The sequence below is a fragment of the Harmonia axyridis genome, chromosome 2 (genome assembly GCF_914767665.1).
Source record: "Harmonia axyridis chromosome 2, icHarAxyr1.1, whole genome shotgun sequence".
NCBI classification, from domain to species: Eukaryota; Metazoa; Arthropoda; class Insecta; order Coleoptera; family Coccinellidae; genus Harmonia; species Harmonia axyridis.
Window position 1 is genome coordinate 13562520 of NC_059502.1, and position 14940 is coordinate 13577459.

The 14940-nt window shown below is 35.2% G+C and overlaps 3 protein-coding genes across 7 annotated transcripts in view; 2 read left to right on the forward strand and 1 right to left on the reverse strand.

The window, feature by feature from the left end:
• The window catches only part of LOC123672060 (SPARC-related modular calcium-binding protein 1), a 35788-nt gene extending 31892 nt beyond the window's left edge, over positions 1 to 3896 (forward strand). For all 4 annotated transcript variants that reach the window (XM_045606029.1, XM_045606031.1, XM_045606032.1 and 1 more), the window contains exons 5-6: positions 1697 to 2150; positions 3485 to 3896. In XM_045606029.1, coding sequence (XP_045461985.1) covers positions 1697 to 2150; positions 3485 to 3573 — 543 coding nt within the window. In that variant the 3' untranslated portion in view covers positions 3574 to 3896. The remainder of the gene's footprint in view (positions 1 to 1696; positions 2151 to 3484) is intronic.
• Positions 3897 to 4710: 814 nt separating this feature from the next.
• On the forward strand, positions 4711 to 12148 carry LOC123672063 (damage-control phosphatase ARMT1-like). Of its 2 annotated transcripts, none has more exons than XM_045606038.1 (5): positions 4711 to 4861; positions 4913 to 5018; positions 5399 to 5631; positions 10649 to 10971; positions 11499 to 12148. In XM_045606038.1, the coding sequence occupies exons 1-5, from the start codon at positions 4797 to 4799 to the stop codon at positions 12104 to 12106; spliced, it is 1335 nt and encodes a 444-aa protein (XP_045461994.1). In that variant the 5' UTR covers positions 4711 to 4796; the 3' UTR covers positions 12107 to 12148. The 2 variants fall into 2 exon arrangements, with proteins under 2 accessions (XP_045461994.1, XP_045461993.1); XM_045606037.1 differs by lacking the exons at positions 10649 to 10971; positions 11499 to 12148 and adding exons at positions 7423 to 7754; positions 9575 to 10239.
• A 74-nt stretch (positions 12149 to 12222) lies between these two features.
• Positions 12223 to 14695, reverse strand: LOC123672062 (tRNA-dihydrouridine(16/17) synthase [NAD(P)(+)]-like). Its single transcript, XM_045606036.1, has 7 exons — positions 14272 to 14695; positions 13946 to 14105; positions 13673 to 13868; positions 13366 to 13614; positions 12941 to 13199; positions 12734 to 12883; positions 12223 to 12439 (listed from the first exon to the last, which is right to left on the reverse strand). The coding sequence occupies exons 1-7, from the start codon at positions 14482 to 14484 to the stop codon at positions 12287 to 12289; spliced, it is 1380 nt and encodes a 459-aa protein (XP_045461992.1). The 5' UTR covers positions 14485 to 14695; the 3' UTR covers positions 12223 to 12286.
• Between the last annotated feature and the right edge of the window lie 245 nt (positions 14696 to 14940).

The following is a 14940-nucleotide window of genomic DNA, read 5'->3' on the forward strand; positions in this document are numbered from 1 at the left end:
CCAACATGAACTACCATGTTTGACAAGAAGCGCGTGGAGAAGGAAACATATCAGTGATACGATATTTCACTCAATTCGCGAGTTTCTCCACAAAGAACGCACTTCTTATGTCCCAAAATTAATCCTGTTTCATATTAACTCGAAATATATTGAAATAAATACCTCAATATATCAGGAATGCAGAAAACAAACTTCAAGCGCTCCGAAAGACGTGAAACAACCGATGACACTAGGAGAGCAATAGTTGCCAAACCTTGTATTTAAGCAGGTAGATACAGAAAATAATAAATATTCTGCTCATTATAAATTTGACAATTAGGAAAAATATCGGATTTCAAATATTCAAATCTGCATATTTAATCGGGAATCACTCAAATAAATATATTTCATTCAATATAATATACATTCATAATGATATATTAAAATTGTGGATTTGAAAGTATATCACAATCCGACTACCTAATCTAACCATGTTGGGAACATGTAACGGGTGTTTTTTTTCGAGGTATATAACTTTAAGTTGGCATTACTGTTCAAGATGGCGACCGATTTAACAGCTGTCAAGTGATTTATTCTCAGTTTGGTTTGGAAATTCATCATGAATAGACTCACGCCTGAACAACTCTTGCAAATAGTGCAATTTTATTTCGAAAATAATGGTTCTGTGCGGAATACTTATCGCGCACTACGTCCATTTTATTTTGCCGCATTTGAAGTGAAGCTAATCCTCAAGTGTATGTCAAAATACTGTTACATCCAGAAAAACTGACTGTTTGGTGCGCTTTATGGGCTGGTGGAATCATTGGTCCGTACTTCTTCGATGATGGCCAGAACGTTATAGTCAATGGTGATCGGTATAGAGCCATGATTACTAACTTTTTAATTCCTGAATTGAACAACCATGATGTCCAGGAGCTGTAATTCCAACAAGACGGCGCAACATGTCACACAGCTCGTGCCACAATCGATTTATTGAAAGACACGTTTGGTGACCGCCTAATTTCACGTTTTGGACCTGTGAATTGGCCTCCAAGATCTTGTGATTTAACACCGCTAGACTACTTTCTGTGGGGCTATATTAAGTCAATGGTCTATGCGGATAAGCCACAAACCCTTGACCATTTGGAGGACAACATTCGCCGTGCTATTGCCGATATACGGCCACAAATGTTGGAAAAAGTAATCGAAAATTGGACATCCAGATTGGACTACGTCCGAGCCAGCCGTGGCGGTCATATGCCAGAAATCATATTTAAAATGTAATGCCACAAGATTATCTTGCGGACAAATAAAATTCATGTCAATCGAATAATCCATCGTTGTGTTATTGCAATTTAAAGTTCTATAGCTCTAAAAAACACCCTTTAAAAATTGCGTATACTTCCTCTATCTATGTTTATCGGCTAGATAATATCCTCAGATTTATGAAAGCTTCAAGTAGTAGTAGAAAATTTTGGATTGGTACCAAAATCGCACTAGATGTGACGTTATTTCATACCTAAAGTGAATATACTATATCTCGGTGTTTTTCGAAAAAACTCATACTTAATAATTCGGATGTATTAAAATTTCGTCAATAATATATTTCAAGTAAGAACGGACAAATAAATCAGCAATTTCTCCATTTTCTCACCAGTATCAATTTCAGATACCACCCCCGAATATTGCATTATCATATAGATAACTCCAATTACAGGTTCAGTGCTATAAATCAGCTGGTTATTGTTGGTGCGTCAACGAAGACACGGGAAAGAACATCCCCGGAACATCTGTGAAGAACGCAAACCCAAAATGCGATGATTTATTGGCGAACCCACGCCCCATGAAGGGATGTCCTGACGAGAAGAAGGCAGCCTTCTTGAAGGACCTGATGCAGTTCCTGCAGAACAAGATGAACACGACTTCGGCCTTTAACGATCTCATGTGGAAGGTTTCGAGAGAGGAACAAACGGCAAAACTGAGTTTCGTCATGTTGGACAAGAACAAGAACAAGATGTTGGATAAACACGAGTGGAAGGCGTTCAAAGATATGGTACTGGAGATGAGGACGTTCAGAAAATGCGGCAAAAAGTTGCCGAGGTACTGTGATATAAACAGGGACAGACAGATCAGCATGACTGAGTGGTTGCTGTGTCTGAATGTTCAACAAGGTAAGCAGAATTTTTTAGAATTCCAAGTCGACTCAATCAGGGATGTGAAATAAAAAAAATTCGTTGAAAAATGTACCATTATTCAGGTTTAATCTGCAGGGCCGCCGCCAGACATTATGGCGCCCCGGAAAAATAAAATTTTGCCGGCCTGTTCTGCCTAATTTATTCAGGGTGTTTCAAATAAAGTCGGCACCATTGCTAACTCCGTTATTATTGATGCTACGATGTCGGTTAAAGGGCAAACTAGTAGCATTTTAAGTGGTCTTCTCGATGCCGAAAACAAAACAAAAATTGACAGTCGCGTTGTCATAATATTTCATAAAATGATATTTTTTTCAATGGAACACCCTATATTTTTTCATGCATTTAGATTCGTAATAACATTCTCAACAACAAAGCTCATTTGACTTTTTTTCGTAAAGGTGAAAATAAGACAGATGTATTAATAGGAAACATTAATAACAAACGGATTTGATAAAGCGCTATAAAATATCGAGTAAATGGTCAAAAACACCGCCTTCTTGTTGAACACATATTTGAGCCCTTCTATTGACACTATTGATTCACAAAATGAATGCGGCTAGCGGAATGGCTTTAAGATGGAAATTATCGTTTTGTGTATTAATATCAAATAGCTTAGTGGTGTCGATTGAGTGGTGTTATATGATGATCACGGTTTTCACGAGTTCACATCCCAGCGCACTTTTTTCTTTTTACTGTCTTATCTTGCTGTCATCAACAAAATATTGTCATTCGTATAAGTACAAAAAATGGTTGTTTGGACAATCATGAGGGTTATTCGCCAAAACAAATAAGTTTTTTGTACTAGTGAAAGAAATGAATATTTCAAAATAAGTCGCTCATTTTCCACTTTAGGAAGAAAGGTGATATGAGCTTTGTTGTTGAGAATGTTATTACGAATCAAAATGCATGAAAAAATAAAGGGTGTTCCATTGGAAAAATATCATTTTATGAAATATTTGGACAACGCGACTGTCAATTTTTTTTTTGTTTTCGGCTTCGAGAAGACCACTAAAAATGCTACTAGTTTTCCCATTTAATCGACATCGTAGCATCAGTAATAACGGAGTTAGCAATGGTGCCGACTCAATTTGAATCAACCTGTATACAAATTATATCAACAACTCCACGAATTGCTTGCTTACAAGGCCGATTATGTTGACGGTAGAATGGATGAAGTGCTCTATGAACTTCGCGAACAGATTTTTTTTTTAAGAAATTTCTACAAATTGTGTCTACAAAGTGTTAAAAAAAAAGTCTGAAAAATTCGTTTCAAACTACTATATTCTAACAATGATTCAATTTTGTTTCAGCAACAGCTTCTTCACCAACCACTAGTCCCCGAAATATAACATCAAGATCTGGAAAGGAGAATCCACTGAGTATACTGAAAGCGGATTGATGCGTCACTTCAAAATGTAAATTCCTAAAAGCAAACCAGTGTAAATTAGCGTTCCGTGAAGTTCCCGCCTGATTGTTTTCAATCGAGAGAGAAAAAAAAAACTCTGCCTCTAATGGATGTTGTAAAAAGTGAAATGTTGTGTGAAAAGACACAGCTTCGATGTGATTATTATGTTATAGTGTACAGCTTGTGAGTTCCCCCTATCCGAAGATGCATTTCCTGTGCTTATTTATTTGAGATCTCTTCTTTTTGTACTAATATTATACATTGATAAGATTTTAAAACATTGTTGTCTATGATTAATAGAATCTTTGTTAAGACTATATTTTATTCCATTGGAATCCCAACTACCTAAAATACTCCATGTCGTGGTTCAGATTTCAAAGCTCTGTTTCAATGCCACATGTCAAATAGAACTGTCATCCGAAGTATATGTTTAGTGGAAGGTTCGCCATCATGGATATTTTACTACTGCTGAATGTGTGAAAACTTAAAAAAATAAGTAGTACTTAGTGAGCAGTAAGTAAGTATGTTTCGTGCATTACGGGCAGATTATGGTAGACAAAAGCACTCATCTCTGAGCGTACAATTTTAAGACAGTGAAAAAATTCGAAGAGATTGGATCTGTTACTGATGTCTTGAGTTCCGTAGATCATCGAAATGCATGCTCGGCCCAAAATATTGCTAATGTAAGTGAAAATGTTGAAGATGGTCCAAATTTATCCTCTTTGTCCTCGGCGCGCACAACATTTGGACCTCTCTTACGGCACACTCTTGTGCAATTTAGTTTGGTAAAGTGATTGGTCCGTATTCGAGTATCGACCAGAAATTGCTATTACAGATCTAACATGCACCAATTGCGCCCCCGGAGACCACAGATCTGTACATAAGTATATATTATGTGGACTCAAAAACTGACTTTACACAATGCTTCCCCCATTTTATTGATTTTATTTCTGCAGTAAAATCAGATAATAGACTTATTTCTAGAACTAGTAGTATTTTGATAATTTGGCTCACAATACTGTAATAATTTTACATCTACTCCATAATGAGTACACACAGAGTTCATGTCTTTAATTTGAAATCAGTATATAGTATACTTTCTTATCCAATTCTCCAAAACTCTATGAAACATTCACCATTATTGACATTTCACAAAAACATCTCTGTCATGTTAATCTGAGTCTCGAAATCTTTGTCCTCAATTTCTTTCACTGAAAATGTCGCTTGTAGGAATGGATATAGCTACCCCAAGAAACGTTCAACTATCTGGATTTTTCAGGAGGTTTCTCTTTGCTCTTTTTAAATTTCGAATCACACGGTAGATATTTTGCAGGAGCAATGCTGTTATGAATGCACAGGAAAGGATTCCTAATTGTTTAATAGCAATAGCAAATGAGCTAACTGCTAGGATATCTGATATTCGTCTACAGTATGGACAGGTGAGTTGAAAAGATTTTTTTTTAATTCAAAATAGAAGAACTGAAATGTCTTCTATTTTTATAACGAATTCTCCTAGATTCGATTGTGGTAGTGTGGTAGGATTTATATAACTGTTTTCCATAACTTCATAACTATCTACTTTAGACACTCTACTTTTAGCTGTTTACCCTAGAACATATTCGTATCATAATTCTATTTTGATGATTCCAACAATGAGTTTCTTAAAGAAAAGAGCCTAAAATCCTATGGAACCACTCATTACTTCTCATACGGTATCTTTTTTTTAAATTTATTGACTGTATTTTCAAGTATATGCTCTTCCTATAATTGTATTGATTATTGCACGATTTTGTGACAAAAATATTGTCTACCTTTACAGGAAGCGGCTGAGGAACTAAAGATCATCATAAATAAAATCCATTCCCTACGAGAAGAAGTGCTACAGGACGTTCCATTCAGAAAGCTGTTATCCAACTCTCCTGATGCTAAATTTTACAATGATTATCTGGAGAAGATGACCAGCGAAGACTGTAGACCGACAATGTTACAAACCGTCAGGGTATACGCAGAGTGCTACGTATATCGACGGGTATGGGAGTGTTTTGAACTATCGTGAGTACCTCTAGCTACCTTTAGAGTTTAGATGATTTAAGGTTCTTAAAAATTCATTATTGGAGATCTGAAAAAAATTTAATATGTCACACACCATATGTCTCATTAAAATTTAATGCCGCCTTAAAATTTTAATCCTCCATCAAACGGCGCAGGTAGACAATAGGCTCCTTGTATTAAAATTTTAATGATGGCATTAAATTTTAATGAACGTTCCTGCAACTGGGTGTCAAGCAGGTAATCATGATACACCTGTTGTGGTTATTAAACTTCTTGGCTCAAATATAACAGTTCGCGAAGGAATTTTCTGACTGTGCACCGCGATATGATATAATAGGTTTTCCAGTAAGAGGTTACATTTCAAATAACCCGCTATCTGCCACTTGTCACTTTTGAAGTTCACAAGTAAAAACTACGCCATTACTAAAAATGAAACGATATATACGCTACAACTTCTTCTTCTTCAGCCCTCTTTCATCCAATGTCGGTCATAGGCCTCTTCCAGTTTTTTCCATGCTTCTCTGTCGTTTGCTGTTCTCATCCATTGCTTACCGGCTACATCGACTATGTCGTCTATCCATCCACTTTCCTTCATTAAAACCATGCACATGTCGAGAATCCAAAACAAGCTACAACAACGCACTGAAATTGTTAAATTTCATTACAAAAATGATGAAAATGTTGCAAACACAGTTCACAAAACTAAAGCACTTTTGGGACATCGTGATTCACCTTCTCGGCAGGCAATAGTGAAACTGGTGGCAAATTTGAGCTATCTTGGTGCAGAAAATTGAAAACCGTACGCGTCGCTTAAGAAAAATTGAGAGTATTGCTGTTGTAGCTCGTAGTCCAGACATAAACCCAAGTTTGTCGATTCTTCATCGATTTAGGCAATTGGGCATTCCACAAACGACGTTTTACGGATAATGTTGTGGGCGACGTTTATTTTCAACAATACGGCGCTACGTGCCACACAAGCAAAGGATCAATCGTAATTTTCCAATAAAAGATTCCTGGCACTGTTATTTCTCGAAGAGGTGATCACGATTGGCCACCGAGATCTTGTGATTTCAAGACCTTTAGACTTTTTTCTCGCTGCCATGTGAGAGATAAGTTCCACAATCAATTCAAGACTTTAAAGATGGAATTCGTGAAGTTATCGAGGACATACAGCCGTAAATATGCGAATTGGTGGTGGAAAATTCCATAAAAAAGCTATGGTGCTGCAACCCTAGCCGTGGCGGCCATTTGGCTGTTACTTCCTCTTTACAATGAGATAAATATCCACTCATTTCTCTTGAAACATATTCTTTTTTCAATAGCAAAATGAAACCTCTCATTGGCAAACCATTTAGTACAGCTGATGAATAGAATTACTCATGGTCCCTACCATATACACCCTCCACCTCCCTAGAGAAGCGTGGTGACTTTGCCTACAACAGTTGGATATATAGGTCCAAAGCGGTGCTGTTCGGTCGGTAATTGTGCTTCGACGCCTCTCTAGCTAGCAAGCGTTCAAGCTCTGAACTTTTGTAAATCTTGCACTGGGCTTGGAGAGTCGAGAAAAACATCAAAAATTCCTTGCACATTTTAAAAATATATCAAAACTCGTGGTAATATGTTATATGTATCATTAGCTTTTCTTAGAGTAACATGTGTTTGTCACACATCAACGTAGATTCATAATATTGAGTTCTTAGTCAATGTAAGTACTCAATTGTATAATGAAAATAGAATATTCAGATAAAACGTAAAACCTATCAAATGAAATACAACATGCCTCATTTTCAGGAGTCGCCTGAATCAATTCGACCCTTATAGTTATTTGAAAAATGAAATTCTGACTGATTCTCTCGTCCTCTTGAAGAAAATGACAAAGTATGTCATCTCCCTTCGAGAGAATCCTTCCGATGATAAATATTTCGATTTCGACAAATTGGTGAGAATGGATATGTGGAGTAATAAAAGAGATAAACCCTTGAAGCAAGAGTACGTCAGAGACCAGCTGAGAAATATCAGAGATATTGATGCTGACAATGCTCACATACTGTGCAACAACAGCAAAGCTGCTTGGGATCTATTTCAAGCCGACATTTCAGTGATGGAATCCAATCTTATAATAGGTAAATTTTGATAATTCACCATCAAAATTTGCATGAATTGTATTCAGTTTCTATCCAGTTGTGTATATGTTTCTTGTATGACACAAGAAGGTTTTTGGGATAAATTATTACCATTGATTTTTTCTTATCACGAGAGTGAAACCCTAAATTTTCTATTGGATGGGTAAAATGATATTTATAGGTTGGTTCATTTCTTCTGAGCATCTGACATAAATTTCATGTCAATTGTTAGTAATTATAGATAATTATAGTTCAAAGGTGCGCTCTCTGATACAGGTTTGCGGTATTTTATCCTGGGAACACCACGGATTCTAAGCAAGCTAGATCTGAATTGTCACATACTGCCTTCGAGGACGATACAGCGATTATAGCGATCTTCCAACTTCTCGATATCATTTTTGTAGTACGATTTGTCTTTCGCTTCAAAATAGGCCTCAGTTTCGGCGATTACTTCTTCATTGGCGTTAAATTTCTATCCAGCGAGCATTCTTTTGAAGTCTGAGAACAGAAAAAAGTCACTGGGGGCTAGATCTGGCGAATACGGCGGATAAGCAATTCGAAACCCAATTTATGCAATTTTGCCATTGTTCTAATTGATTTGTGACACGGCGTATTGTCTTATGAAACAGCCCCTTTTTTTCTTCAAATGAGGCCGTTTTTTAACGATTTCACCCTTTAATATATCCAATAACGCTATATAATAATCGCTGTTGATTGTCTGGCCCTTTTGGAGGTAATCAATGATTATTATACCTTGCGCATTCCAGAATACTGATGCAATAACCTTGCCAGCTGACTGTTATGTTTTCCTCGCTTTGGATTTGGTTCATCGTGTGCAGTCCACTCAGCTGACTGTCGGTTGGACTCCGGAGTGAAATGATGGAGCCATGTTTCATCCATTGTCACATATCGACGCAAGAATTCAGGTTTATTGCACTTAAACAGCTTAAAACACTGCTCAGAATCATTACCACGTTGTTGCTTTTGATCGATTTTGAGCTCGCGCGGCACCCATATTGCACACAGCTTTCTCATGTATACAAATATTCGTGAATGATATGATGTACACGTTCAGATGATATCGTCACAATGTCATTCAAAATTATTTTATGAACTTTTTTGATTTTTTCGTCGGTGACAGCCTCTTTAGGTCGAACTGCGTTCGCCGTCTTCGGTGCCCGTTTCACCACGTTTAAACTAAGCATACCAATCAATAATGGTTGATTTTCCTGGTGCAGACCCTCATCATCAAGCCAAGATTTTGCTTCAACTGTATTTTTTCCCTTCAAAAAGCAATATTTTATCAGCCACACGAAATTATTTTTTCCATCTTTTTTCAAATAACAAAAGTAGCTTCACTCACAAAGCAATATCTAACAAACTAATGGTCGGACTGCTGTCAAATTTTGACACGTATCGTTGGAAGGTTGTTACTAACTAAAAATCATATGAACTCAATACTACCACGGCCATGTGCATCAGACCGGGGACTTTTCAATTGGCCTAATATGGACGTTGTCAGATTAGCCAATATAGTAGACGATCTCCTTCTTGGCAATTGCTAAGCAGAGTACAGAACAAAAGACCAAACTGATTGCGTATAGTTCTGAAAAATTGCTTTCTATCCAACTGACCCCGATATTTAATCTAATCAATGAATATTATAGTCGAAAATATAGAATTAAAATTAAATATTTCACTATTTTATCTTCGCGAGAATCGTAAGTTTTTAAAAGATGTTATCGACTAAAAATTTCTTCCAACTAAACAAACAAGGAAATATTCATCTACTGAGTCCATTAACATAAAAAATGTTTCAGATTTCATTCTCGACGGTTCGGGATACGAACTGTTCCAAGACTTCTGCCTTGCCGATTATCTTACGACTTACACCCCAATGGCAAAAATCCGATTCCACGCCAAAACCATACCTTGGTTCATATGGAGCACAACAGAAAATGACATAGAAAACCTCCTTAATCGGATGAAGCAGATGACCAAGATATACATACAGTCTTTGGTGTCAAAATGGATTAATTATTTCAATGACGAAAAATGGCAAGTGGTGACTAGAAAATTCTGGTGCCTTCCGAATGACTTCAGCGAAATGAAGAGCATCGACCCTTGGCTATACAAGACCCTCGAAGGTTCCACTCTGATAATCATCAAAGGAGATATCAATTATCAAAAAGCGGTTGGGAACTACAACTGGAACCCTGAGACACCCCTGAGTCGAGCACTAGAAAAATTCCAACCTTCGAATATTCTTTTCATCAGAATCCTGAAATCGGACTTGGTATGTGGTCTGGATGAGGTGGCAGCCAAGAGGGTTGAATTGTTGAACCGACACATCTCAAGAGGTTACATAGGTATGATACAATTCGCAGGGAAACCTCCAGAACCAAAGTGCTTGTTAGAGTGAGAATAATGTGAGATTTTTGATAGATATGTTGTGTAATTCTTTTGAATAAAAGACTTTATCTCATTTGAAATGTTTTCTTTTTACTCAACAAAAGTATATTAATTCCAATACTATCAATTTTTGATAGAAGATATAGGGTTTAGGAAAAAAAACCATTAGTTGATATATAGACCTACAAGCAACATCTGCTGAAGATGCGAAAATATCAAGAGCTACTCAACACACGAGAAATTGTTGATGTGGTTCTGCATTCAAAAAAATTCAAGAAGTTTTTTTATGCAATTTGTATATGCAATAGGCCAATATGTTAAATTTTGAGAATAACTCACCATCTGAAGAATATTTAACTAATTTTGATGTGTCACTATGATTCAGATAAAAATAATGTTTATTCAAAATTAGCATAAAAATTACAGAGATAGTATAGTCGTTGTTCGTCATAAGGACTGATGAATTATTTTATTCATTCAAGGGATAATTTGAAGAAGTTCGATCCATACGAGTCTACTAAGGATTTACTATATCAGCTCGCTGTTCCTCTGATCACTAAAACTGGACAATATTTAAAAAACATGTATAAATATCCAAGTCAGGAAGATAAGATTGACTTTGAGAAATTGGCCAAACTTCTACTTTGGTCCAATCAAGGAGACTATATCATGTCGAAGGAATTTGTATTGAGTTGTTTTCCACAGATATTGAGCACAAAAAAGAAAGAAGGCTTCATAGTTTGTAATCAGGTTGAACAGGCTTGGGAAATAATATCGGACAGAAACCACTCATCGAATGTTATTGGTATATATTTTTTGATTACTTGCCTAGATTATTAATTAATAATAATACTTAGAATGTTATACCTCACTTGGTTTATTTATTTTGTGATCGTTTCATCTTGCCAGGACTGATTAATTAATTTATTTTATGTATTTTTTTTATCCATGGCTTCTTTGATGAAGTCTTAAGAAGAGGATTGCGACTCGAAGCATCCAATCCTAGAAAAGTATTATGTGACAAACTAAATGAGATGAGTTTCTCACAGTTGCTTTTCCATTTTATCCTTCATTTCCGCTGTATCCTTAAGTATTGAATTATTTCATGCAACACAAAGAAGATATCCTTCTTCTTTGGTGAATTAGATGGATTCAGTTCAACAACAGAATAGTCTTAAGGTTTAACTAGAACATTTTAGGGGTGAAAGAAGTTTCTAATTACCTAATATTATATCCAAGAAAATTGTTATTTGATGCCGCTTCATAATTCTATTGGATAATTAAGAAATTAATTGTTATTTATTGGTGTTCTAAAGAAATTTTTTATTTCAGCAATCATTTGCGATAATGTAGGTTTCGAATTATTCGCAGAACTTTGTATGGCCGATTACTTATACACAAATTATTACGCAAGAACTATACACTTTCACGTGAAACACATCCCGTGGTTCATATCGGATGTGATGGAGAAAGATATCTATTGGATGCTACATCAACTCAGTAAGAGCAACAATAAGGTGATACAAGACTTGTCAGCCAATTGGAAAGAACATTTCAAAACAGGTAGATGGAAAATAATAACACGAAAATATTGGATATTGCCCATTGGCTTTTCAAGAATGAAAGAATTAGATCCCATATTATACAAGATGCTGGAGGAGACGAAGATAATAATAGTGAAAGGCGATCTGAATTATAGAAAACTATTAGAGGATATAAACTGCGATCCTTCTGCACCGTTTTCAGAAGTGCTACATGAATTTTATCCAAACAGTATGCTGTTGGTACGAATTTTAAAATGCGATGTTGTCTGTAATGTACCTCGTCAGAATGTTGAAAAATTCGATAAACTTGATAAGAACTGGATGGACTGTGGACTGTACGGCCTAATACAATTCGCTCCGAAGCCTAAGGAAATGTGCGATTGTATGACCAGCTAATGTTTGTAATCAAAAGAACAATATACTTATTTCAGAACCTTATTGAGAACTTTGTTTATGATTTCTTCACACATTAAACTAGTGTTGGCGAAAATTGATGATTGAAATATTTTTGATTCAAAATGAAAATATATTGTTGTAGTAATCAAAGAGTTGGTATATATTCACAAATATAATTTCTTAGGTATTCAGTTCAATCCTTTTTGCTGCATAATATTTCGCCATATTTCTTCTTGTTTTTACTAAAATCCGATGACCTGGGCAATCCATTTCTTCCAAAAAACATTTATCTTTGCAACATTTTTTACAGAGCTGGTAATTACATTTCGAACCCTGAAAAAAATTTTGTATTTAATAAAGAAACCCAAAAAATCCTTTGATTCAGTATATTATCAATTCTATAGACTTTCTGGCTATGTATATCAGCAGATATTTCTTTGCTAGATCAAACGTTTTGTTAAGTCCATCAATTTATAGATATTCTAACTATCCATTTTGTAGATTAGCCAGTATATATCCATCAAGTTAATAGATTTACTCTTCGTGGTAGATCCAATTAAATCAGTTGTAGGTCTTCATTTACGTTCACAATGAGAAATTTTATTACTGTCATTTATGAAAACTTACCATAGGATTCACACAATTGCTACATTTGAATAAAGATTTTTCAAAAACAACATGTTTTTCTGGTCGCCTACTTATTCTTCTCAATTTTTTCATCTTTTTCCTACTTATGGGATTACCATCTGCATCTTGATATTGTCTTTTATGGGGATCCTAAAGTTGATTGTAATATAAGAAAGAATCAATTAAAAAAGTAATCATTTTACTCACAGAAATATCTTCCGACTCACTATTTTCTTCGACTTTCTTCTTGTGATCTTCAACATTCCTTCGTACATAAGATTGACATAACCAAGGAGGTAAAATCAAATTCTGACTGCCTTCTTCAGTAGTAAATGGCCAAACTTCAAGACCTTGATTGAAGGGTAGGTATTTATTTTTGAGCTCTTCAACAATTTGACTAAACAGTCCTAGGGAGTTAGCTTCACCTAACCGTATTCTTATTTGGTTGTTTTCAGGTAAAGATAATCTTGAAAAGAACAAAAAAAATTTATAAGGAACTTTATAACTGAAAGATATATAATGTTATGACCCCTAGAACCACAAACAACAAAGTGATAATAAAAGTTAAGGCTTGAATGAATAGAGAGGTTCAAATTGGTATAGAATAAAGTACAAGGCAAAAATGAACTTACAAGTGTTGGAAAAGCTTGAATAAATGACCCCGAACATATGATAAGGGACATGGGTATTGCTCTACTAAATCCAAATATTTTTCGGCAGGATCCCAAACTGGTGGATTCATTCCCATAAATAGTGCTGGATTGTAAAGATTCCCTTCTGCTGTCATAACACCTACAGCACCCGTTTCTTCCATGCATCTGTGTAAATCCTGAATGCATTGAATGTTACCATTGGATACCACAGGTATATTTACAGCTTTCCTGAAATGTTTGATAGTATCATTTTGGAATATTAAAATACCAGGCATAATTTTCTTACCTAACTGCAGTCACATATGACCAATCAGCAATACCTGTCAAAGGTCCTTTCATTTCCCTGGTGCGTCCATGTACAGTTAGCATAGAACATCCTGCTTTCTCTAGCATCTGAGCATATTTCACTGTTTTTTCAATAGTTTCAAATCTTCTTATCTTACAAGTGACTGGTATCTTCAAATTTTTACTCAATGTCTGTACTGAAAAATAAAATCATCTAAAGTCCTGATTTAATTTTATTCGTTTCTAATTTGACCTTGTATGTTAGAGAACTCACCAATATTTTCAATTAGTGGCCATTCATCCTGAAGGAAAGCACCATAATGCCCCCTTTTAGCTATTGCTTGAGGACAGCCTAAATTTATATCAATAGCACAACAAAAATCCTCACACATTTTTGCTGATTGAAGGATGATGGACGGATCATTTCCACAAAACTGTAACAATGAGAATAGCTTTAGGTAGACAAATAACAAAGAAAAATATTGAATATGAAACTACAACTGTTAAATATCAGCAAATTACTTCTACCATATCAAGTATAACTATTTAATTCTTCATTCTTTTGAGTCAATTATAGGTAAATTGTAGATTTAATCTCACTTGGACTATTAAGGGTTTATCTTCATCACTGGTAGCTAGAGCCTCTTTTCTATACTTCGGATCCCTAGCAAATATGTTACTGTGTAACATAGGAGTATAGCACAATTCTGCTCCATATCTTCGGCTTAAAATCCTCCAGGCTAATTCGCTGGCATCCACCATAGGTGCCACTATTTTGGTAGGACTATTTAGTACATCTTTCCATAAATCCATGACAATTCTATTGTTTTTCTTTTAAATCATTCAGTTCTATTAATTAATTGATTTGTTCTTTCAATCATAACACTACTTCTACTTCAATAAAATGTAAATAGAGTTAGATTTTCAACAACTCAAAAATATAATTACACGTAAAAGAAACTTAATAATAATTTTTTTACATTGTAAATATAATTGATGACGTTTAAGGTTATGATATGTAATTATTTAAGGTTATGTTGTTTTTTGGGGTTAAGTTTTTTATGGGGCATAGATTTTAGCATATTCATTATTTGCTTCTTCTTAACATATTAGTAAAAAAATCATAAAAAGCAGCCACTTTTGAGCGTTCTAAGTTCGAAGAAAATGAAAAATTATATGGTTCTGTAATTTATCACGAATATTTTATGCTTATTTTACACTTCACTTGAGTTTCCCATGGATCTGATGGAATTTGGCATCAAACTTATA

Bases quoted from the DNA above. Each gene is read 5' to 3' on its own strand.
- LOC123672063 (XM_045606037.1), top strand. From the start codon at position 4,797: ATGTCGCTTGTAGGAATGGATATAGCTACCCCAAGAAACGTTCAACTA. The intron at 4,862-4,912 runs GTTTCTCTTTGC...GATATTTTGCAG, and splicing joins CTATCTGGATTTTTCAGGAG to GAGCAATGCTGTTATGAATG. The intron at 7,755-9,574 runs GTAAATTTTGAT...AAAATGTTTCAG, and splicing joins GGAATCCAATCTTATAATAG to ATTTCATTCTCGACGGTTCG.
- LOC123672062 (XM_045606036.1), bottom strand. From the start codon at position 14,484: ATGGATTTATGGAAAGATGTACTAAATAGTCCTACCAAAATAGTGGCA. The intron at 13,869-13,945 runs GTGAGTTCTCTA...TTTATTTTTCAG, and splicing joins GCCACTAATTGAAAATATTG to TACAGACATTGAGTAAAAAT. The intron at 12,884-12,940 runs GTGAGTAAAATG...AATCAACTTTAG, and splicing joins GTGAGTCGGAAGATATTTCT to GATCCCCATAAAAGACAATA.